The sequence below is a fragment of the Aspergillus wentii genome (genome assembly GCF_001890725.1).
Source record: "Aspergillus wentii DTO 134E9 unplaced genomic scaffold ASPWEscaffold_2, whole genome shotgun sequence".
NCBI lineage: Eukaryota > Fungi > Ascomycota > Eurotiomycetes > Eurotiales > Aspergillaceae > Aspergillus > Aspergillus wentii.
In genome coordinates, this window is record NW_024467833.1 from 109869 (window position 1) to 134099 (window position 24231).

Genomic DNA, 24231 nt, shown 5'->3' on the forward strand with positions numbered 1-24231 from the left:
CAGATCATAGTAGTACCCGCTTCAGTCCGTGACCATTGGTATTATTACTTCCATAAAATCGATTTTTTTTATCGACTACTGTGTAAAAGAATATGAAATAAAGATATCGAGGCTGTTGTGTGATGAGATTGTGTAAATCATTGATTGTAAAGTTTGAGTTGGATATATATTTCAATGACAGACGCCTTTGCAACGTTTTTTCAAACGTAAAAAAATAAAATAAAAAAATAAAAAAATTATATATCACCATATCATCTTTATTACTGTAAATTCAAAGCATATAATGCTAAGCTATCCAACTATCTGATAGTACACAATCATAAACCAAACCATGAAGCCCCACCCTTTTGGCGTCCCCAACGAGAATCCCGAGCAATATTTCGATTATTCTATCAACGTTGACTAAAGAGTATCAAAATATCTCCCCAACGCCTTCTTGATGTCACCCTCAAACACATCATGCACTGCATCCCAGCCTGTATTCAACTGAGCAGCAGGCAGATCTCGTCGTCTCCGTGTTTCAATCGCATCCCACATAGACATATCTGCATCTTCACCCGTAGACTTCGGCAAAAGACCACAATCCATCAACATCTTCTCCGGCGGATAAGTAAGGCGACCCTTTTTAAACACATATCGGGAAACCGAAGAGGCGAATATCTTTCCTTTCGGGTTATACTTCTTCTTCGACCTCCCTCCCTGCAACACATACTCCTCGGGAGAAAACGCCCCCCTTTCCACAAAATGCGAAACCAAGTATATCCACTTCTCATCCCAGCTGAGTACCCTCGACCAGATCTCAAACGGCTGGTATGGTTTAATTTCCCGCTTGAACAAACACTGCACGCCGCCCAGGATCATCCGGACCGAGTGGGGACGGAGGATGCCCGAGGGATGGTGGCTGAAGAGGAGCAGACTGAGATTGCCGCGGGACATATCGAGATCGGTGAAATAGGTGGAATTGGACTTGTGGATGTTGTAGTCGCATTCACTCAGCGGGTTTCTGGTGGTGCTGATGGCCGGTAGGAAGAGACATTCCGGGGTGAGAGAGGTTGGGGATGGAGGGGAGATAAGCAGACGCATGGAAAGCGTGCGGAAGAAGCGGATCTGATGGTCAGTGAAGCCTTAGAATGAAGCAGATGATACGTACATGCCATATCCATGGGAGGTTCTTGTATGCTGCGAGGAGCACGATGGCACAGATGAAGAGATACATGGTGTGATGATTTGATATTCAAGAAACAGAGCAGTTAAATACTCAACTAGTTAAATACTCAACTATACCGAGATTATTAATCTGACATATCTAGAGCCGAGAAAATATTGAATAATCCACATCTGTTGGGATATCCACTATATCTAACCTAGATAGAAACATCTTCCTTTCTCCTCCTCACTCTGATTCTGGCCGTTGGAGACGCAATCCGAGTCACGGCTTGCTCGAAAAACTGTGGCTGACAGCCTGGTGCCAACTTCAGGTCGTACTTCAGCAGAATCTGGCACAGGGCAATCTTGACCTCGTGGATCGCAAAGAAGCGTCCGGGACAGGCATGGTTCCCAAAGCTGAATCCCAGATGCTCTGGAGATGGCGACACGGCCAGGGAAGATGTCTCATAGCCCGGGATCTGCCGTCGCTTGAGGAATCGGTAGGGATCGAATGTTTCTGGATCGGGATAGACGGTTGGATCCCACATTCGTTGCCCGGAGACGAGAACGCTGGTGCCCTTGGAGAGGACGGTTCCATTGGAAAGCTGGACATCCTCCGTGACGAGGCGTGCCATGGTGGCTGGTGACCTTAGTTAGACAGGGATTCAGACCGCGGAGAGGGGATCTCACCGATCAGCAAGGGCTTCAGCCGTTGGCTCTCCTTGAGCACACTGTCCATGAGGTTCAGATGGTCCATGGCTGCTTTGGTCCATCCTTCCTGCTGCACGACGGTGATGATCTCCTGCCGGAGCGCCGCAACAGTCTCGGGGCGGTTGCAGAGATCCAGAAGAACTTGGGTTAGCATGTCCGTGGTGGTGCCGATCGCAGCAAAGGCGAAGCCGAGTTGTGCAATCGCCGGGTCGTACGGACGGCCGTTGGCACATTCTTCCATCCACTGCATCGCATCATCGTACTGCTCTGGCTCCTGGCCTGCCTGGATGGCTGCCTCCGTGGCCATCCGTCTCTCCCGATAGATGGGGGTGATGATCTCTCTGGCTGTGCGGATCAACTGTCGGGTCGTCCGGCACGAGGGCAGGAAGCGAGCCACCCACGGACGGACGAACGCAGGCCACAGATTGAGATCCCAAGTGGCACGGAACACGTGAGCCCCATACGACGTGGTGATGCGAAGCCAGTCTGGGTTACCACACAGCTTCTCACCCATTAAGATTCTGGCCGACAACTGAGAAATCAAGCTCAGGATGCTTGGCCTGAGGGTGAACTCGTGCCAATCTAGAAGCGTCAATAATGGATGGTATACCTGGCTAAATGGATATACGAACCAGGATCGTCTGTCCATTCTCTCTGTAGCGTGCTGGATGCTTGATCAACTAACCGCTGCGTCATAGCCGCTGAAGATCTCCATTAGCCATGCTCTGCCAACGGCGAAAGGAGGAATCCCAGTGGCTCACCAAGATTATGCGTCAGCTGTTTATATACAGGAGTGATAACGAAACGATGCTCGTTCGTGATTTGCTGAAATGGTTCAAATGCCGGGATATGAGTGTGGAAATCCTTTTCTATCTGGCCAGTAGTACTCAAGGCAGGGTGGCTGCGGATCTCGGTGGCATACTCAGACGCCAGGACCGTCCTGGGGCCGTTGTCGGTGATAATGGCAAAGACCGGGCTCTGGTGGAGTTAGAGGATATCTTGATAGATGAATGGGGGATATACCTTGGCTAGGCCGGCTTGGATCAGCCTGCATGCGTCCTTCGCATATCGCTTTCCGGCCTGGGTGTATCCAACCTCGAACCATTTTCTCCGATTGATCAGAGGGAGAGTCGTCTTTGGGGATGGAGACAGAAGGGAAAGAAACACGGTAACCAGAATCAAAGCACCAGTCGTGCTGATCGCTTCTGATCTGGACAGGTAGGATGCTATCTCCGCGAGCATGGTCTAGGATGGTGAAGCAGAGTAGAGTAGTTGACGGACCAGATGAGAAGTTGCCGTCCATGTTTATAACTGCTCGATCTATGAGATGACTTTCATCCTGCGGTCAATACATTGGAATACTGCATATCGCCATGGCATCATGCATGCTGACGTGGAAGTGAAGTGGCCCACTGTTCCCAAGATATAAACCTTCGATAGACTCATGTCCGTAGTGTTGAACCATCTCTCTTGCTACTTTCATACCGCTGCAATGGCATCATCCGAGTTGACTCCAGAGTATACCACCTTCGAGGCCTATCTCGACAAGGCCGTCGCGCTCTTGGTCGTTGTTGGCTGGAACTCGTGTTTTCTTCAGATGATCTACCAGTCCTTCCGGCATCGAACGTACAACATCCCCTTTCTCCCACTCTTCTGCAATGTCACCTGGGACTTTATCTACGCTTTCATGTATCCTTCCCCAACACCCATCATCCACTACACCGGTCTGCTTTGGTTCGTCTTCGACTCGATCCTTACCTATGGGGCAATGAAATTCGCGTCCAACGAGTGGTCACACGCCCCTCTGATCCAGCGAAACATCCCCCTCATCTTTGCCCTCGGCATTGCAGGAGCAGCATCCGGCCATCTCGCTTTTGTGGCCCAATTCGGACCGGTAGTCGGTTTCCGTGCTGGTGGATTGCTCTGCCAGCTGCTGCACAGTGGGGGCGCCCTCTGCCAGCTTCTTTGCCGTGGCAGCACCCGTGGCACCTCGAGCACGATATGGTGAGTTACAGCACACAGATTGCTATTTATATAGAGAAAATCAAATTTGGTGCTAATTAAAGCAGGCTGGGTCGGGCTTTGGGATCTGGTTCGCTCGCCGTTCGAACCGTCTACCGCTTCTTTTATAGACCGAATATGGCGAATATGGGCATTGAGGGAAATGGTCCACTTTACATGTGGTTCTATCTCGCCTACGTTTTTCTTGATGGTATCTATGGAATCGTGTTCTTTTTGATCAAGAGGAGTGAGTCGAGCAGCGTCAAGAAGGGCAAGGTTTACTAGGCTGCTGGATGTGGAGAATGACGATCGTATACGCATATGGTTGTTGTTTGTCACACTTCGAGGACGGAGCACGGTGAGATGTATCAGTCTTATCACTTTACTCTATTTGACAAAGTATATTCAACTACATGGCATGACCTGCAATATACTGTGCATAATGTGATATCAACTGTAGTGTACACCGCCGGTACAGCCAACGTGTTGAGATAAATATAGTATACTCGCTACATTTCGCTTTATTAGCAGTATTAGAAACACCTCGTGTAATAGTAGATGACCATCCCAGCATTATGGAGAAAAGTCAGTTCAAAGTGATTATTGTCGGTGGCTCCATCGCCGGATTGACGCTGGCGCATTGTCTGAGGCAGGCCAACATCAGCCACATTGTCATTGAGAAACGAGGGAATATCTCGCCCCAGGAAGGTGCTTCAGTCGGTCTCTGGCCGAATGGATTGCAAATATTGCAGCAGCTGGGGCTGTATGAGGATCTGGAACGATTGACGGAGCCCCTGCAAACGCTGCATGTTTCTTACCCGGATGGCTTCTCGTTCACCAGTCCTTTCCCTAGATCAATCCATGAACGGTATACTCTTTATATTGGATTTTTGAGCCTCGATGCTGATATAGTAGATTCGGTTATCCTATCGTTTTCCTGGACCGACAAAAGATCCTCCAAGTCTTGCATGAACGATACCCAGACAAGTCCAATATTCATGTCAACACAAAGGCAACGGAGATTCGACCGTCAGATAATGGCATCTCTGTTGTGACAGACGATGGAACGGTCTACCACGGCGACCTCGTTGTCGGCGCTGACGGCGTCCATAGTAAGGTCCGGTCCGAGATGTGGCGACTCTCAGATGAAAGTTCCCCGGGCTCTATCAGCCAAGATGAAAAAAAGAGTGAGCTTATTCTGGCCTTGTCTATAACTATATTGCTAATGAGTAGATATGACGGTTGTATTCGCCTGTGTCTTTGGCATCTCATCGCAGATCGACGGCCTCGTAAGCGGAGAACATACCGTCAACAACCTGGATGGGCTGACCATTCTCACATTCCATGGAAAGAGTGGGCGTGTCTTCTGGTTTGTGATCAAGAAGCTGGATCAAACGTATACCTATCCAAATGCTCCTCGGTTCTCAACCGACGATGCAGCACTTCTCTGCGGCCAGCTGGGAAATGTTCGTGTCTGGAAGGATGTCTGCATCAAGGATATATGGAAGAATAGGGAGGTCGTCTCCATGACGGCCTTAGAAGAGGGTTTCTTCCAAACGTGGCACTGTGATCGAATTGTTCTGATGGGGGATAGTGTTCACAAAGTACGTCTCATCTACCTTTTTGATATACATCTAACCATAACAGATGACCGTCAACATCGGCCAAGGGGCAAACACCGCCATCGAAGACGCTGCTGTTCTATCCTCACTGATAAACCGACTCATAAACAGCCACAGTGTGAAGAAGCCCTCCAATGAGCAGATCACCCGCCTCCTTCGTGAGTATCAAACAGCGCGATATACCCGCGTAAAACAAATATACGACCGATCACGACTGGCCGTTCGATTTCAAGCACGGGATGGCTTCCTCAAGGCTGCCTTTGGCCGGTATATTGTCCCATATATAGGCAACCTGGCAGATCGGCCTTCTCAGCTAGTGGCGGATGGGGAGGTTATTGACTTTCTCCCTCGACCTGAGCGATCTGGGCCTGGGTGGGTGGATTTTAGCAGTAGAGGAAGGTCGGGGTTGAGGATCATGGTGTATTCTGTTGTTGTATTATTGCTGTATGTCGTGTTTTGGATGGATCTACCATCTTATATGCATAATGTTTAAGAGAGTATTGAAGGATCCTAATGTCTATACCAGATTAACTAACTAGTAGCGATATACTATAGATATAACAATTCCACTAATATTTCACAGAAATGAATGATTAGGTAGTACTGATTCTATAGTACAAAGGGCCTTTTTGACAATAGAGTAATAATAGATGCCCTTTTTTTTTTATATATATATGTCTAAACATTGATTCCATGATAAATATTAAAAGGTTCCGATTTTTGAAAACGCCTGGCGCCCCTCTGGAAAGTAGGCAGGACAGGCTATAAAGTGAATGTACTGAAAGAACCAATGTATCACAACTTATGTGCACAGGGCTGTATGAAAGTAATACAAAATATAATTATAATATGCAGTGAGTCAATATATGCTGCAGACACAATACTATGCAATAAATGTGAAAGACATGCCGCAATGCGTTGGCATGCTGCACCAACATATTACAACAATCCAGCCCCAATATAGAACATGCCAAATGAAATGTCCCAACAAAGCATGATTAGACATAGGAGCGCATGCAACACTCGACTGCCAATCCAGAGAGGAGAAGCCAAGTACCAACCTTACAGGCGGATCTTGCATACCGTTCCGAAGACGAAGACGGCTGCTTGACCACCTTGAGAACAAAGAAAGACCTGCACAAGTGGCCACCGACAGAAAGGGTGAAGAATGGCAGGCCCATACCGGCAATGAGACCAGCCACAAGGAGCGCAATAGTGGACGCGTAAAAGAGAGACGATAGGAGGAGGTTCAACGACTTCCTGAACCGCACGGCCATGCTTTTCACCCCCACCTGCATGTCCTCCTTCATATCCTGGATGGCGTAGATGGTATCCAGCATGACGATCAAAAGGGCAAAATAGGCAACCATGGATAATGCGGCCTGGAAATGCACGAGTGGATCGACGTCCAAGCTGTGCATCGCCATGGGGATCGCCCATCCACTAAACCCCAATATCAGCTGCGGGTAGTAGGTGAATCGTTTCCCAAATGGGTAAACGAGAGCCCAGAACACCATGAAAAGAGCATCGACAGTGCATGACCGCGGTAGGAAGGTCAACACGGAGAACCCCAATAGGTAAATGGCTGCGGTGAAGATCACAGCGGTCGAGGTCGACACCGCACCGCGTATCAGGGGCCGTGTTTTTGTTCGAGCGATTTGCTGGTCGAGATCCAGGTCGATGATATCGTTCCATACACAGCTTGCGCTGCGGAAGAGGACAGACCAGATGGATAGGAGAAGAAACCGATTGAGCAGGAGGGCAGTCGGCACTTGGGATGGAGCAATCAAAGCAGTGTAGGCGACGCCGGCGACGAATGGAGTAGAAATGAGATAGTAACCGAGGGGCTGGTGGATGCGGACTAATTCAGCATACGGCACCAGCCAAAGAGGCAGACAGGCGAGGATGGGTTCTTTGGGTTTGTATTCTTGGTTGCTTTTCGAAACCATGTTGGCGGTGATGGAGGATATGGCAGTGGCTTGGTACAGAATGATACTGTTGAATGGAATAGACCGGGGCTATATAGATACCCAGATGCCACTATATTCCAAGGAATATACTATTCTACAGGGATGATCGCCGATATTCCCCCATAGTGAGATTAACCGAGTCGCAATTAAGAAGATTCCAATAATTCAAAGTCTGCTTTAAATAGACACTGTTCTTCAATAACCATGTACCAGATATCAATAAAGGTTGTTCTACATCTACACCATGCATATGGATATAGTAATAAATCTCAAGTTATATTCACCGCATGTGGCCATGTCATATTATATGCACGTGGTCCCATTGCACATACCCACCTTGCTCACATATGGCAATGCATTTGCGCAGAGCTGAAGAGAAATAAATATCATGCCATATAGTCCTTTGATGCTGTATCGACTGTATCTCTGTTTCATTTATAATCCATTCCATGTATAATACCAATGGCGAACAATCACTGCAATACCTCCAGCCCTCAGGCCACTTGTATTTTATTTGGTCCTCAGGCCATACAGACAAACCAGGCACTCCTCGACATCCGCACTTCCCTGCAAGAAACTCGCGGCCTGAATTTTCTGGCAACAGCCATCACGGCCCTCCCGGCAGTATGGCACGTGATACAGGACGCCCTGCCTGAACTGCGTCAACTTCCTCACGCCAACCTCGACCAACTCTGCCACTTCTTCCAAGGAGGCCCTGCTCCCATCATCACCGACACGGCAAATATTATCCTCACTCCACTCACGGTGATCTCGCACTTGATCGAGTTTTGGAAGCTCCAACATGGGAATTCTGACCAGCCTCCCGTTTCTCTCCCGCTGGTCCAGGATGTCCAGGGATTCTGTGTCGGCTTCCTAGCTGCAATCGTCGTAGCTTGCTCCCAGACCCATGAAGACTTTCAGATCCTAGCCTTTAGGACTGTGTGCCTGGCTGTGTGCGTCGGGGCTCTGGTCGATTGGGATGAACACCAGAGATCCAATCCGCAGGACAGAGCCGTGTCGGTTGCCGTCAGATGGAAAGGGACTGCGCAGTACGATGAAATTGAAGATGCAATAGGATCACAAGACGGGGTAGGTCCAATCCATTCCCATGCTCTCTTTCAACTACTGACCAAATTATAGGCATATGTTTCATGTATCACTGGCCCAACCTCGTTGACAGTCACCATTCCCCAAAAATATGCAGCATCTTTCGTGTCGACGCTCTCTGATCTCGGCATATCAGCAAAAGGCATATCACTTCGCGGCCGATTCCACCATCAAGATCATACTAATGCTGTTTCGCGGGTATTGAGGCTTGTTGAGCGTGACGAGCGATTCCAACTACCATTTGCCAACAGCTTGACCCTTCCACTAAGATCCAGTGTGGATGGGCAACGTATCATAAACGGTGCACTACATCGGATTGCTCTTGAATCGATTCTTCTAAAACCCTCTCAGTGGTTCCAAACTGTACAGGAGACATCTTCTGCCTGGGAAATGTGTAACAAGCGCGTTGGTTTCATTACTATTGGCAGTGAAATGCCTATACCCCCATCTCTTATCAGACACCATCTCCTGCCAGAAGCTCCCTCTATATTAAACGCTAATACTAATTCCACAGAACAAATACCGATCACAGGAACCCCACTAACAGATGAGACTAACGCTGACGAGTCTGGAATAGCTGTCATTGGTATGGCCTGTCGATACCCAGAAGCAGACTCAATTGATGAGCTCTGGGAAATAATAGTACGAGGAAGACCTGCTGTCCCTAGAACCCCTGAAGATCGATTTAAAGAATTTGACACATGCCGCGAGTCCAAGGAAGGCCCTCTCTGGAGTAACTTCATCCGACAGCCGGACGTATTTGACCATCGTTTTTTCGGTATCTCCGGTCGTGAAGCAAAGTCCATGGACCCTCAGCAGAGATTAATGCTTCAGGTGGCATACGAAGCAGTAGAATCGACAGGGTATCGTGGTTTGAAGGACAATAAGCTCCCCGATGACGTTGGATGTTATGTTGGCGTGGCCACTGACGACTACGATGAACATGTCGCCTCCCATCCTCCGAGCGCCTTTTCGGGTCCAGGAACATTGAGAGCATTTATCAGTGGAAGGATAAGCCATTACTTTGGATGGAGTGGCCCTTCACTCACGCTCGACACGGCATGTTCATCTTCAGCCCTTGCAATCCACTCTGCCTGCCGGGTATGTATGATCGTAAACTCCACGTACTTGATGCTGGATGCTAATTTGGCTCGTAATTAAAAGGCCCTTCAAGCGAGAGACTGCTCTGTTGCAATTGCAGGAGGTGTTAACACAATTACCCGCCCAACAATGTCCCAGAATCTTAAAGCTGCGTCTTTCCTGAGCCCCACCGGGCCTTCCAAAGCATTTGACGCCGATGCCGATGGGTACAGTCGGGCCGAAGGAGCTGGTGCTGTAGTGCTACGTCCTCTTCGAGATGCAGTCAAAAATGGAGATTTTATTCTGGCCGTCATTCGTGGCTCTTCGGTTAATCAGGGGTCGAATTCTTCACCTATCACGGTGCCCGACTCTAATTCTCAGGTTTCGCTTTATCGCAAGACACTGTCGGAGTCACTAATTGACCCCGAAGACGTAACTTACGTGGAAGCCCATGGGACAGGTAGGCCGTGCAGAAAAATCCTTATCGATCTTTCACTGACCCTCTACAGGAACCCAGGTCGGAGACCCGATCGAGTTTGATAGTATCCGAAAGGTCTTTGGTGGTCAAGGCCGACCCAGTCAAGTCTTTGTCGGATCCATCAAAGACAATATCGGCCACGCGGAAGCTGCGTCGGGCGTTGCAGGTTTGCTAAAAACGATTCTGATGATCCAACACAGAACGATTCCCAAACTCGCTAGTTTCAAACTTCTCAATCCGAAGATCCCGCCACTTGGCAGCGACCAAGTCGTGATACCAACGCAAACTCAGGGTTGGGAATCTGCGACACGTACGGCACTCATCAACAACTACGGTGCGGCGGGAAGCAATGTTGCCATTGTTGTACAAGAACATATACTCAATGCTCCACCGATTGAGAATAGCAGTACGGACCATCGATTATCTGGGTTAGTAAGTTTTCCTATTCTAATTTCAGGGCAATCGAGTGATGCCGTTGGCTCGTACGTGGAATGTCTTAAGTCATCTTTGTCGAGGAGCAAGTCCATACTCGCTGATCTCGCTTATAACTTGGCGATTAAGCAAAAAAGAGACTTGGAATACCAATTAGTCGTGCCTCAATCAAGTAGACAGGATGATATTTTCTTTCTTGAATCTCCTGCTGCGAACCCGAAAGTTCAGAAGCTATCACGAGAGCCACTTTCTGTTGTGCTCTGTTTCGGTGGGCAAAATGGTAGGACTGCCAGTATTTCAAAAGATCTCTTGGATAATTGTATCGTCTTAAGAGACTATCTGGTGAGTTAATCCTATCCATGAGTTACCGTCAAGTATAGGACTTACAATGTTACCAGATGGATTGCAATGCCGTGTGTGAAGAACTGTCCCTTCCAAGTCTGTTCCCAACAATCTTCCACCGGGAACTCATTCATGACGTTGTTGCATTGCATTGCGCTCTTTTTTCGATCCAGTACTCTTGTGCTAAATCATGGCTAGCATGCGGACTCAAGGTTGATCGACTGATCGGACATAGCTTCGGCCAGCTCACTGCCCTATGTGTGGCCGATGCGGTCCCTCTCTTAGATGGACTTCGCCTGGTTGCGGAGCGTGCTCGTTTGATACAGACCTACTGTGGTCAAGAAAACGGCATCATGGTTTCCATCGAAGCGCCCCTCGAAGAGGTACATCGTCTCCTTCATGTTGCCGAGCGGCAATGCATACAGCCTTTTTTTGCGGAAATCGCATGCTACAACGGACCAAAGAACCATGTTGTAGCTGGGGATGAGATGTCCATTCAAGCCGTTGAGAAAGCTTTGGAGGTTATGCCAGTTAGGGCCAAATTGCAGCGACTAAATAACACCCATGCGTTTCATACTAGACTCATTGACGAAATCGTTCCCAGCTTCACCCATGTCGCCAGCACGTTTTGCTACCAGAAGCCTACCATTACAATTGAGGCTTGCTCCCTGGATGATAGATGGTCTGATTACATCACCCCCGAGAAGATTGTCGATCACAGCCGAATGCCGGTTTACTTCTCAGAGGCTGTTGGGAGGATAGAGCAGCAACTCCCTGGGCGCATCGTGTGGCTTGAAGCCGGGTCAGGGTCGCCAATTATTCCCATGGTCCGGCGAGTGGCCTCTGCTTCGCGGGGTCATCTCTATCATCCTGTTTTCCTGGGAGGCCCTGAACCACAAAGAAATCTCACAAAGACCACCTGTGACTTATGGTCAAATGGTGTCAAAGTGCAGTTCTGGCCCTTTCACCAGTCCCAGGCGACATGGTATAAATGGGTCAATATTCCTCCTTACCAATTTGCTAAAACGCGACATTGGCTGGATTATAAACCAAGGGCACCCCCATCGACAGGCCCAACAAATTCAAAGGAGTTGTTAGAGCTTTTAAGTCATCAGCAAAATCCATCCCGGGCTGTCTTCGAGATCTTTCCCAGGAATCAGGTCTACCAGCTGTGTACAGGCGGTCATTTGGTAGTCGATCATGGCCTTTGCCCAGCAGGGCTCTATATTGAGTTGATTCTCCGGGCATGTTCTTTTTTGTTCAAGGACCAAGCAAGTGGAATCCCGCAAATTGAAGGATTGACCATGTCATCGCCTCTTGTGCTTGAACCGTCTGGACGAGTGTTTCTGCAAATGTCGGAAATTCATCCGCAAATTGGAAGCTGGGATTTCTCCCTATTCAGTGATGGCAACCCAGAAGCAAGCAGTCCAACAGTCCATTCCACGGGAAGAGTTACAATTTCACAGCCAAACACTCTGTCAGTGGCGACACGCTTACAGTCGTTGAATCGTCTCGTGTCTCCATCACGGTGCTCTGACATCGAAGCTTCCCCGATGTCGACGGGTTTCAAGGGCCCTATTGTCTACCAGACTTTGGAGAAAATCGTTCATTACGCTGAATATTACCATGGTGTGCAAAAGATCTTTGCCAGTGGAGATGAAGCAACGGGCCAAATCGTTCTACCGTCGTCCCGGCCTGATGTTCTGAGATCCGGTGTCTGCGATTTAGTCCTATTGGACAATTTGACTCTGATGGCGGGTATACACGTGAATTGCCTATCGGACCGCAAGACAAACGAAGTTTGGATATGCAGTTCAATTGGGGAAGTCGTAATCGGCAAGGAGTTTCTCGAAAAACAGCATAAACTTCCGTCATGGACAGTTTACTGCACTCGAGAAAGATCCTCTGAAAAATCGTTTGTCTGTGATGTGTTAGCTCTCGATCCAGACTCTGGGAGTCTTACCGTGGCCCTCATCTCCCTTGAGTTTCATACAGTACCCATCAAGTCTTTGGCAAGAGTTCTGGAGAGGCAGAATACGGCTGTAGCGAAGCCTTCGCGAGTTACAGAACCAACCCCTGTTTCAAAGCATGCGCTTAATGGTATCAAGCGACCTTGGGTGACACAACATGAGGAGCAGCAATGTAAACGAAAAAGAATCAATGCGACCGTCCCTCAATCATCATTTGACCCAGACTATGGTATTCCAACGCCTGTTACTGACATCTCCACTGAGGCCTCTTTTGGGAGTGAACCTACTGGGACCAGCTCCCCTGGATGGGACCAGATCAGGGGAATCCTTGGTGAGGTTCTGGAAATCCCTTTGCACGAGATCACGCCGTCATCAACTCTTGCCCATCTTGGTGTTGACTCACTGGTGGCAACTGAGGTTACCGCAGAAATGAAAAAAAGATACAACGCAACAATGAAAGCCGAGAGCTTCCAGGGCACGGCCACAGTGGGATCTATATGTGATCAGTTTCAAGGGTCGTCGACTGGAAACCAAAATTTAGACATACCCAATGACAATAGCTCTTCACAGAGCAATACAAGCTGTGAGACTATGGGTCAAGACTTTCAGAACTTGCATCAGTTGAACCTCCGCGATGATGCCGAGGCTCTCGATGGGAACCGAGAAACGGTTGCGTTTGGGGAGAGAGATGGAATTCAGCTTCTTGCCGATATTTACTATCCTGAGAAAATTTCAAGCTCGCAGAATCCCCTCCCAGTAGGTAAGATCAAGGAAATTATTTCAAGTCTCGACAACAGACTAACTCATTTCAAATAGCTCTCATGATCCACGGGGGAGGTCATATAATGCTGTCCCGGAAGGATGTTCGCCCGAAACAGACCCGGATGCTTTTAGACGCGGGATTCCTTCCCGTGAGTATCGACTATCGCTTGTGTCCGGAGGTAACGCTACAGGAAGGGCCGATGCAAGATGTTTGTGATGCTCTCACATGGGCACGGACAACACTGCCGAGTATCATACTCAAACGGCCCGATATACGGGTAAATGGCGAAAAGGTGGTAGCTGTCGGTTGGTCAACAGGAGGACACCTCGCCATGAGCCTTGGGTGGACACCACACGCAATGGGTATGAGGCCTCCAGAAGCTATATTGGCATTTTACTGTCCATATGACTATGAGGATCCCTGCTGGTCTGAGTCTAATCTTCCTTTTGGAATGCAAGTTCCCGATACAGCTACTTCGGCCCATGATCTTTCCGAGTCGATTTATGATGAGCCCATCACGGGTTACAATCCGACGATAGATCGATGTGCTCTCGGTGGATGGATGGCTCCCAGCGACCCACGTTCTCGGATACCATTGTACATGAATTGGAAGGGAAAGACGGTGGAAGTTATACTCAACGGACTGAGACGGTCAGAGGTCTGCACAGGTCAGATCCCGGAGCTGCCAGTCCCGCCGCTTGAACAGATCCAGAGTGTGAGTCCGCTTGCGCAGATCCGTAATGGAAGCTATAAGACGCCTACATTTATTATTCATGGCATGTTGGATGATTTGATTCCCTGGGAGCAGGCCCAACGGACGTACGATGGTCTGGTGGCGAACGGTGTGGAGGCGGGATTCCGTCTGTTGAAAGACACGTTGCATCTGTATGATATTTACCGTGGGTGCGAGAAGAACAGGGATGGTATGCAGGCGATTGTGGATGGGTATCAATTTCTTCGTTCCCATGTCTGAAGGAGTGATGCAACTATGCCTAATAGGACTTGGCAATATGTCCATTAATGACAGAGATGAACGTGTACGGGGTGAATGGAAAGTGGAAGGCTGCAGTATGAATGTCCATTCTCGTCTGTATAGATTAGCGATGTACCAACACTCATCATCTGGGTGAGCCATTTACTCTGCATGATCAACACATAACTGACGAATCCTATCCTATGCCCAGTAGCACATGCATGAGATAGGTCTAAAGCCACTGGCTAATCAGAACCCTACTTGGGAGAGTAAAAATAGGTATACATGGACTTAACCATGCTGACTGCACGCTACCTGCAATAGTTAATATCATATATCGAATCAATACACCCATTTTTTCATGCTCCTGCAGTGGTATAAAGCCTCTGGACAACTTGAACAACTCATACATGAACCTTAACCCACATAGGACATGATCGGGTAGAAAGACTTGATTTGTTCAAGTTGATGATGTGACCTAGCTGCACGAGCCCCTTTACCGTCATATCACGCGCCGAGTATCATGCATGGCGCTTCTATTTTAGTGGGTGACAAGGCTCAGGTCAAATAAATAATAACAGCGTTCCCACATGATGGAGGAAGTTACTTTTATTTTCCATCTCTTTCTGTATATAGTTATATATTTAACATAATGGTCAACCTCACCGAACAATGCCCTGATCCCGTCGCCTGGGATCCCAATTTGGATGTCTCGCACTATTTGAATGGCGATGCGGGGGCACTCCTCGAGAACTACTCCCATGTGGCGCCGAGTGAGCAAGAAGCCCATGTCAAGCTTATTGTACGATGCGTTCTATCTATTCTTCCTCTCGATACTAACAATGACCAGGCCGAGACAGCATGGCGGGTGATCAACTACCCCTGTTTCCGGATGCTGTGGTTTCTCCGCTTCGAAGTAGCCCAGTACCCCATCTACGGGGAGATCGTGCAGCGAGTCAAAGACGGGGGTTTGTTCCTTGATTTGGGCTGTGGTCTTGCACAGGATGTCCGACGGCTGGTGTATGACGGGGCTCCATCCGAGAATACCATTGCGCTGGACAACAGAGCCGAGTTCATCAATCTCGGCTACGCCTTATTCCAAGATAAAGAGACCCTCAAGACCGAGTTCGTGGTACAGAACTTCCTCGACGACAGCCTGTTCGAACACCCATGGGCAGGCAAAATCAGTGTTGCCAATGCCGGCTACTTCATCCACATCTGGAGCTGGAACGGGCAGGTGAAAGCCATCAAACGCATCCTGCGACTACTCTCGATGAAGGACGGGGATACAGTGACTGGACTGAACTTTGGGAAGCACAATCCAGGGCCCGCGGAGGGATTTCTTGCTGTTGATGGCGAGCCCGTCTTCAGGCATAATCCAACGACAATCTCACGCCTCTGGGAGCAGGTGGGAGAAGAAACGGGGACAAAGTGGGTGGTGGAGGCAAGGATGGAAGAGGATGAAGGCCATAGGAATGTGATGTCTGATGGTGATCGCCTTGTGTGGTATGCAAAGCTGCAGAAGTAGAAAGCAAGAGTTATTGTAGTATTGATGAAACGTATCATTTTTCATATCTGACTGTCTAACCGAATAACAATAAATCTCACTCGGATGCTCTCAAGGTCAAGACTGTCTGGACATGGCTATAGTCAAGCCCACAGCCATCCTCTTGCGCCAGGAGATGGGCAGTCCTGAGCACATTCTTGATCTGTCTACCGTTCAGTTCCAGCTTGCATACTTCATCAAGCTTCTCCTCTGAGAGCTGTCCCATCTTCGTTTCGGAAAGGAATTGAGTCCATATCTGGCGTCTGGATGTCGTGTTGAGGTCTGGATAGCGAATAGACACATGAATACGTGATTCAAAAGCAGGATCGATATTCTCGGCACGATTGGTGGTTAGAAACAAGATTCCCTGATGAAGTGTTAGTCTGTTATCTCATAGCTGTATCGATGCATACCTCGTAATACTCCAACAGCCTCAAGAAGATAGACACGAGCTCATTCCGTTCAAGGTCGGTTTTATCGCGCGCCTCCATGAAAACATCCGCTTCGTCGAGTAACAAAACAGCTCCCCATCTGGGAACCATGCAGAGAATGTCTTTGAGGCTATCTTCAACTCGCGATGAATTCGTTCCCAGATCGCCTGCGCTGAGGACATACAGAGGTACCTTCATCACCTCTGCAACACTTTCTGCCGTCAGGGTTTTGCCTACGCCAGGAGGACCTCGCAGAAGCATGATAACTCCCCGACCTTTGCCCTGAATCACATCATCAAAAGCATCTTGACGTCTAGACTGGGACTGGGCAAATGCGAGAATCAACTTCTTCAGGTCCTGCTGTGTATTAGGAAGCACCAATGAATCAAATGCCCGTGAATCCCAGACAATATCCTTGACACCATCAAGATCGAATTCGAGCCACTTTTTGTCTTTGAGGGCATACCCACGGAGGGTTGGAGTTGCAATCAGCCGGTGGGCATCAGACAGATTGCCAGAGATATGACCAGATACGGAAACTGCCTCGTCTGCATTGAAAGTGTTGTATGCTTCCGTGTCGATCACGATCCGGCTTTTGATGCTGAATTTCATCGGCCGCCCGAGGAAATATCCTTTGGCAATGCCCTCGTATTGCTTATAGTGATAGCCCTTGTGCTCTTCCCAGAGCCTTCCACGAGCGATAAGATCTTCTCGAATGGTAGTCTTCTCGCTGTGATAGGCAAGAGGAAAGACAGGTAGTTCCATAATGGGTAATGTCCCTTCATAAAAGGGCACCTTGAAAGCGTGCGTCTGATGACCGAACTTCTCCCCGTCAAAGTCGATATACTTTGATGCGATATCGAAATTCCCAGTCCGGCAATTGACGTCGCCTGCTTCGAAATTGAAGGCATGTTGGCGGCCATCGATGATGCTGAAGACATGGTCGCCTGGTTCGAAGATGGTCCACAGCAAGTCGTGAGTGATGACGCTGTTTTTCACCAGGTCGTTCTTCTGGGATATCATATCGCCCAGTTCGCTTTCCAGAGTGTGGTACAACAGGTCAACGTGAGTCTTGGTAATGGCATCGACCTCCTCCTCTCTGGCTCTAGAGAACTGCTCCCATCGATGAACAAACGGTTTGAACGGCCTGGCAAACTCGATCCGGTCCAGAGCCAATGTCAAACCCGGATATCCAGCCATGGCGGTGGCAAGAAACTTCTTGAGCCGGTCACTCTGCACGACAATCGAATGGATAGTGAGGTTCTTGCGGCCATCGTAGCACTTGATATTGCGAATGATTAACGCGTACTTGCTGGATTCCGAGTTCTCCGCAGGCTTGACGAGATTGCCAGGAATATCGCTTGTCCATGAAGTGCGGCCTCTTTCGTCGGGTTTGGATTGGTAGAGGTGGTGGGCTTCGCAGATGGAGCCTGGCACATCATAGTCGGTGGTAGGCATATTGACTAGATATTGTCAGTCTATTTTGATATGGGCCATAACGAGGCTTCTCATACCTGCAGAAACCTCGCCCATTTTGTCAAAATGAAACTGAAGTATCTCGTTTGAGTTAACAATGACAATGGAGATAGATTCTGATGTAGAAATGGCCGACGTTATCCTGCTTCTTATATAACTGTTTACCAGAGGCAGCCTTGTATTCCATGCTGTATCATCTGCCAATAATGTCAATCAGAATGGCCAGCCACAGCCTTGTACACCCGGGCAAGCAAGGCAACCGGACAACTCCTTAGAGTCTTACTTCGCAGCCTGTTAGATATAACTGTGCAGCCTCATTGATTTAAAACTTGTCCAAGCCAGCCTCGTACCGACACGTCTAGTCTAGACCTCCAGTATTATGCGTTGGATGTATACACCATCACATAAACCCCACTGTGATCCATTATCCTACGGCAGTGCAACCGCTCTTATCAAGATGAGGGGCTTGCATCGAGGCTCCGTCAGGACACGACTGAAGGCCCTCTGTCTCTATCTAAATCTCGCATAGCGATGTTCGGAACGTTTACGCCCACGGTTAACTTCTGCTTTTTTCCTTTCTGTGATGAACTTCGCTCTGGAACTCATCAATACAGGCAAACCATTATGCGGCTCATGACAAATCCATCCTTATGGAATAGTTCTGATTGAATAGCCATGATATCTTCGGTTATGCAAATCTGCCCATGATGATCTACTATCGGAGTCACCCCGCCTCCGCTCATTCAAGTGGGAGAACTCCGATGATACCATGTATATGAACACTGCTTAGGACAGAAGACAACTTTCATTCTAATATCTTCATACTTAATGCAATATGGGATCTACACCCAAACCATTGGCACTCCCTCCAAACACCAGTCTAGATGCATTCTCCCGCTTCATCACCGCCAGCCAAGCCATCGTCGGCCATGAAAACATCCACATCGTCGAAACAAAAGATGAACTGAATGACGGGTCCTACTATGAACCACCCAAAACACACGATCCCCATCATGTCCTAGACCAAGACTACTTTGTTGCATCAGCAGTGATCAATCCACGATCGGTCGTCGAGGTACAGAGTCTAGTCCAACTGGTCAACGAATACCGCATTCCTCTATGGCCGACGTCTATTGGACGGAATTCTGGATATGGAGGTTCTGCGCCCCGACTTCGGGGAAGTATTGTGCTGGATCTGGGAAAATATATGAACCGTGTTCTCGAGGTGAATGTCGATGGGGCGTATGCGGTTGTTGAGCCGGGAGTGACATTCTCTGACCTGCATGCGTACTTGGTCAAGCATGGTCTGCGACATAAGCTGTGGATTGATGTATGTTTTCTATCTGATAGTATAACCTCACTGACGATCAAAGGTACCTGATCTCGGCGGTGGTTCCGTCCTGGGAAATACCCTCGAGCGAGGAGTTGGATATACTCCATACGGTGGTGAGTGATATCCTCCTCAAGAAGATACAAACTAACAGATCAGACCACTGGATGATGCACTGCGGTCTCGAGGTAATCCTCCCATCGGGAGAGCTCCTTCGCACCGGAATGGGTGCATTGCCAGATAAACCCAACAAGTCAGGCACCACGATGGACCAAGACCCCGGGAATAAATGCTGGCAGTTGTTTCCATACGGATTCGGTCCGTATAATGATGGGCTCTTCTCGCATAGTAATCTGGGAATTGTCACTAAGATGGGGATCTGGGTATGAATCCCTTCATCCTTTTTTGGGGAATGAAACTGATGTGGCTAGTTGATGCCGAATCCGGGTGGTTATCAAGCATATATGATTACGCTACCGAGGGATGAGGATTTACATGCTGCAGTTGATATCATTCGACCTTTGAGACTGGTAAGTCTATTTATTAGGGATGAATATCAAGCTAAAGATCATAGCAAATGGTTCTTCAAAATGTTCCCACACTCCGACACATTCTCCTCGATGCTGCTGTCCTCGCCTCCAAAGATAGATACACTTCAGACCCAACAAAGCCACTGAGTGAAACCGAACTAGACGCAATTGCAAAGAAGCTCAATCTTGGCCGCTGGAACTTTTATGGTGCCCTCTACGTGAGCCCTTTCCATACGTCCTATCATATCTGTTCTGACAATATCCAGGGACCAGAGGAAATTCGCAATACACACTGGACACTTATCAAAAAAGCCTTTTCAGCCATAAAAGGAGCCAAGTTCTTCTTCCCAGAAGATATCAAAGAGTATTCCGTCCTCCACACCCGCGAAAAGACACTCCAAGGCATCCCAACATACGACGAACTAAAATGGATCGACTGGGTGCCCAACGGCGCTCACCTGTTCTTCTCGCCCATCAGTAAGATATCAGGAGACGATGCAATGCTGCAGTATTCAGTCACCAAGAAGCGATGCCACGAGGCCGGTTTTGACTTTATTGGTACTTTCACCGTTGGAATGCGAGAGATGCGTATGTCTTCCTTCTCACTTAACCAGATCAAGGTAGCTGATTCTGCATACAGACCACATCGTGTGCATCGTCTTTAATCGCAAAGACCCCGCCTCGAAGCAGAAAGCGCACTGGCTCATCAAAACCCTCATCGCGGACTGTGCTGAGCACGGCTGGGGTGAATACCGCACGCATCTCGCGCTGATGGACCAGATTGCTGAGACATACAACTGGAACAACAATGCGCTGATGCGATTCAATGAGACGGTTAAGAATGCCCTCGATCCCCGCGGGATTCTGGCGCCGGGGAAGAATGGAGTGTGGCCGTCTACTTATGATCGAAGGAAGTACAAGCTTTGAATGTAGCACAAGTGTTAATCTATCCTGTATTAGGAATAATCCTCCAGTACGGGAAAAGTCCTCGCAGCAAACGGATATGCCCGTTGGTGGGAAGAGGATGGACATGATCCTTTTCTGTTAGACCCAATCGTTTGTCTTCAGACATAGTCCAGTTAAACCATAAATCCCGTCTATAATATTCTCAAATAGGTGAGGCGAAGGCCGACTAATGCCTCGTTTTGGTAAAATGCATCGATTGATATGATTTGATCAGTATAGTGGTCATCAGTATGGTCTAATAGCCGGCATCATGAACGTATCAAATGGGATGCATTCATGTGTATTAAGAGGTCCAGGGCTGTTGGGATATTATCACAAGTGAGTTTTTGAATGGCTGGGGAAGATGACGCCTCTGATGGCATCGTAAGAAGTGTTGAATATCCATGAAATGCCCCCCTTGTCAAGTCAGCAGCTGAATGTGAACAAATAGTGTCAAATACTTACAAGGACTTCCTTTGACGTTGCTTGGAATTTCCGTTTTGTACATTCTTGTAGTGCGGGATGGGAGCCAAACATCTTGCTTTGGGCATGGGTTGTTTCCACAAGAACCGCAACGACCTGCCCTCGCATGTACATAGGATCGACTCCGCTCTCTTTGCTGAGCCAGAATGTGATGGCCTGGACATCCTCACCCTCGCTAAGCTCCATTGCATCACCCTCTTCCATATGCTGCCCTACAATCTCTGGGCTTCTTCCATTATGATAGTCGAATACCATACCTGAGATACGAGAAGAACCACGACATTTCTCAGGCCCACCTGTTGATACTTGAATTTGGTTTACCGCGTGGAAAGAAGCGTAGCTGTCATATTCTTTCAATCCCTCATCGTGTATCAGAGCCGCCATACGTCTGAAAAGGCACTTGTCTTTATGGGGCATGTAGCGGATGGGCTGATCCCTGCAGACTGCCGGCGGAGTATCGCTATCAGAACCCAGCTGAACCTGAACTCCAATCTTGGAAAGGTGCGCATCATTTGACTGTTTTATATTAGCTCAAAGACCGAAATACCAAGAGGCTGACACTCACGTGTTTCGTGGTCACAAAGCCGGTGATAATACTGCCACGCATATTTTGTAGGCGTTTACTATGCAGCTCGCTGAAATGCCATAGTTGAACTGTTCCAAAGTCCATTTTACGCCCGTAATTCGTAAAAACCTAGACGAGTCAGCTAGTCACTGGATAGCCGAAAGGCCAACAAACCCTCAAGCCGTGGATATAATCGGCGAATAAGTTATCAGTAGCAGCGACAGCCTGTGTGATGCGTTCTCCCCCAGGGCCATCAATTAGAAATGCCAAATGAACTCCACTATGGCGACCAGGCGAGTGAGCCGCCATGACTCTATCTGTGTCATAGAAAGTCATTCCAATAATGCGACCGTCAGAAGACATGTGCACCACCATTTCTGTGAGGCGTTCGAGCTTTTCGCCGTTCTTCCCGCCAAAGTCTATATCAAACAGTGGCTGAAATGTCATTTTAGCAGAAGAAGGCTGTAAATCACCCAGGAAGAGGTGTTCATGAGCAGGTTGCTCAGTTGCCCATAGATGAGACTCGGGGCGATACATGTGAGGTCCGCGCATTTGGCGACGAAGCGTTTCAACGTCGGTTTGGACTTGAGGATTCCTGTTGGTTTCATCAATTATGTCTTCGGCTTTCTCTGCCCAGGCGGTTCCAATAACGTTCAGTTTGTATTTCTTAATTCTGTCAGTGTTTCTTCTGTAACAAAGGTGTTCGGGCATACATCAGAGCCAGCAATGAGGTTGTATCTATTACTTGGAGACATTGGAATGGCAAGGCTTCCATGAGCCATGTCCTCGTCATCGTGATCTCCAATAAAGTCGGACGAAAATTCACCAGAGAAATGGAATCGAATCCCACGCAGCCCTTCTGGACAGAGTGCGACCTTAATCCACTGGGTTTTACCACCTGGTGGGACCTTGATTGATTCTTCATGCATCGGTTTGCCATATCCCACAGCCGGTCCGGCCTTTAGATCCCCAGCCAGATGATGGCTGATTCCCGAAATGAAGGTTCGTGCGCCTATGCGAACAGTCGAAACCCTGATCTCTCCACCATTCGGCATGAAGGAAGGAACGGTGCATGATCGATATCTGGGTACACGGCATCCTTCGTCGAAGGAGTCAAAGGGGGAGGAAGGCAGTTCGGCTCTGTGTATACTCACGACGTCCACGTCTATATTATTTGAACTCAAGGACCATTCCCCGTTGAACTCAAAGCAAGTGGTTCTTCTACCACGGGGCTCCTTTCCAGATCTCTGTTGATCAATCTCCACAATCGACGCGATCGGTTCCAACAAATGGCGGATTCGCTTTCGGTTGATAAAAGACAGACTGAATTCGGATTGATCGTTGGCTTTAAGATAGGCCATTGCACCGCGACAGAGACGATACCAATCACGACTCTGTTCGATATCCACGAAGACAAAGTCCATCGCGTATCCTAGTCTGAACTGTCTCTTCCAGAAAGACTGTGGAAGACAATGGAATGCAATTCTCTGCGCGAGATCTCGACAGGTGAGTCTCAGATTGATCACTTGTTCCAGTGGCAGATATGTTATGATATCGTGGATCACATCCAAGGACAGCTTTCCAAGGGACGAGTTATACCCTGGGTTAGCAACCGTAGAAGGGCCAAGGAGGCTACCATTCCTCCACTGGACAGGTACATCGGGCGCATTCTCTTCAATCTTCTCTGGCGCTGGAATCATATATGGATCTGCATAAAAGGGCGACAACAGATCGACAGGTTCAGGTTCACCAAACGGCTTGTGTGTTTCTGCAGCGCCTCCATAATCATGCCCCAGTCGAAATGTAGACAGATCGGGGTGTGGCGTGCAATAAAACAAATCATGCAATGACTCTGCAATTTCATCCGGCTCAATAATATCCCAAAGTCGGTCCTGAAGCAACATCCAGCACGAATCATGGAAGGCGTAGCCCGAAAGGTCGGCCCGCGCCCGGGGAGCCAAAGAGACCTCGTCAAACGTATCAGCTTTGGTGTAATCGTCCTCATCGCCCATGGGAATAAACAGTGTATCACACGTGGGAAGAATACCCGTGTTTGACAAGAAATAGTTCTGGTCTGTTGGGAAATTGTGGTCTTTGACGGCGGCGCGCGCTTCTTCATACCAGGGGCGTCGCGATTCGGGGACATCCTCAAACTCTTCGTGCAGCAGGATGACACCGCATAAGACACAATATTTATTAGAGGCCTCGGGCTCTGAATTCCATTCCGCATCTAGATCCATTTCGTGGCATGGATGGATAGGCCAGATGTGGGTTTTGATGAAAAGCAGATTGTGGGAAAAAGCCGGAGGTTGTTGTGGAGACGGTGGCCC

At 48.5% G+C, this 24231-nt stretch overlaps 10 protein-coding genes across 10 annotated transcripts; 5 read left to right on the forward strand and 5 right to left on the reverse strand.

Annotated features, from left to right (window-relative positions):
- Positions 1 to 402: 402 nt before the first annotated feature.
- ASPWEDRAFT_104288 (acyl-CoA thioesterase) lies at positions 403 to 1216 on the reverse strand (the record flags this gene model as incomplete). The annotated part of the gene is made up of 2 exons (XM_040827636.1): positions 403 to 1107; positions 1151 to 1216. The coding sequence occupies 2 exons, from the start codon at positions 1214 to 1216 to the stop codon at positions 403 to 405; spliced, it is 771 nt and encodes a 256-aa protein (XP_040691750.1).
- A 148-nt stretch (positions 1217 to 1364) lies between these two features.
- Positions 1365 to 3099, reverse strand: ASPWEDRAFT_24048 (cytochrome P450; the record flags this gene model as incomplete). The annotated part of the gene is made up of 5 exons (XM_040832560.1): positions 1365 to 1786; positions 1837 to 2439; positions 2490 to 2558; positions 2619 to 2835; positions 2881 to 3099. 5 exons carry the CDS (start codon positions 3097 to 3099, stop codon positions 1365 to 1367), a joined length of 1530 nt encoding a protein of 509 aa, XP_040691751.1.
- A 235-nt stretch (positions 3100 to 3334) lies between these two features.
- ASPWEDRAFT_148127 (uncharacterized protein) lies at positions 3335 to 4285 on the forward strand. Its single transcript, XM_040829545.1, has 2 exons — positions 3335 to 3861; positions 3927 to 4285. The coding sequence occupies exons 1-2, from the start codon at positions 3350 to 3352 to the stop codon at positions 4141 to 4143; spliced, it is 729 nt and encodes a 242-aa protein (XP_040691752.1). The 5' UTR covers positions 3335 to 3349; the 3' UTR covers positions 4144 to 4285.
- A 148-nt stretch (positions 4286 to 4433) lies between these two features.
- Positions 4434 to 5973, forward strand: ASPWEDRAFT_105592 (FAD-dependent monooxygenase spyC; the record flags this gene model as incomplete). The annotated part of the gene is made up of 4 exons (XM_040827740.1): positions 4434 to 4726; positions 4771 to 5045; positions 5092 to 5462; positions 5506 to 5973. 4 exons carry the CDS (start codon positions 4434 to 4436, stop codon positions 5971 to 5973), a joined length of 1407 nt encoding a protein of 468 aa, XP_040691753.1.
- Positions 5974 to 6334: 361 nt separating this feature from the next.
- On the reverse strand, positions 6335 to 7457 carry ASPWEDRAFT_56941 (4-hydroxybenzoate octaprenyltransferase). The gene has a single exon (XM_040838318.1). It carries the CDS (start codon positions 7427 to 7429, stop codon positions 6479 to 6481), a length of 951 nt encoding a protein of 316 aa, XP_040691754.1. The 5' UTR covers positions 7430 to 7457; the 3' UTR covers positions 6335 to 6478.
- Positions 7458 to 7912: 455 nt separating this feature from the next.
- On the forward strand, positions 7913 to 14944 carry ASPWEDRAFT_148134 (non-reducing polyketide synthase spyA; the record flags this gene model as incomplete). Its single annotated transcript, XM_040829546.1, has 6 exons — positions 7913 to 8539; positions 8591 to 9658; positions 9722 to 10097; positions 10147 to 10889; positions 10946 to 13619; positions 13676 to 14944. 6 exons carry the CDS (start codon positions 7913 to 7915, stop codon positions 14593 to 14595), a joined length of 6408 nt encoding a protein of 2135 aa, XP_040691755.1. The 3' UTR covers positions 14596 to 14944.
- A 303-nt stretch (positions 14945 to 15247) lies between these two features.
- Positions 15248 to 16123, forward strand: ASPWEDRAFT_168013 (uncharacterized protein; the record flags this gene model as incomplete). Its single annotated transcript, XM_040830237.1, has 2 exons — positions 15248 to 15397; positions 15446 to 16123. The coding sequence occupies 2 exons, from the start codon at positions 15248 to 15250 to the stop codon at positions 16121 to 16123; spliced, it is 828 nt and encodes a 275-aa protein (XP_040691756.1).
- Positions 16124 to 16199: 76 nt separating this feature from the next.
- ASPWEDRAFT_179685 (ATP-binding protein) lies at positions 16200 to 18236 on the reverse strand (the record flags this gene model as incomplete). Its single annotated transcript, XM_040831803.1, has 3 exons — positions 18087 to 18236; positions 16555 to 18035; positions 16200 to 16508 (listed from the first exon to the last, which is right to left on the reverse strand). Exons 1-3 carry the CDS (start codon positions 18103 to 18105, stop codon positions 16200 to 16202), a joined length of 1809 nt encoding a protein of 602 aa, XP_040691757.1. The 5' UTR covers positions 18106 to 18236.
- Positions 18237 to 18883: 647 nt separating this feature from the next.
- On the forward strand, positions 18884 to 20835 carry ASPWEDRAFT_168015 (FAD-binding oxidoreductase; the record flags this gene model as incomplete). Its single annotated transcript, XM_040830238.1, has 7 exons — positions 18884 to 19378; positions 19422 to 19494; positions 19538 to 19761; positions 19810 to 19908; positions 19953 to 20126; positions 20175 to 20496; positions 20549 to 20835. 7 exons carry the CDS (start codon positions 18884 to 18886, stop codon positions 20833 to 20835), a joined length of 1674 nt encoding a protein of 557 aa, XP_040691758.1.
- Positions 20836 to 21186: 351 nt separating this feature from the next.
- ASPWEDRAFT_24055 (uncharacterized protein) lies at positions 21187 to 24141 on the reverse strand (the record flags this gene model as incomplete). Its single annotated transcript, XM_040832561.1, has 5 exons — positions 21187 to 21270; positions 21319 to 21852; positions 21902 to 22030; positions 22076 to 22567; positions 22615 to 24141. The coding sequence occupies 5 exons, from the start codon at positions 24139 to 24141 to the stop codon at positions 21187 to 21189; spliced, it is 2766 nt and encodes a 921-aa protein (XP_040691759.1).
- Positions 24142 to 24231: the final 90 nt, after the last annotated feature.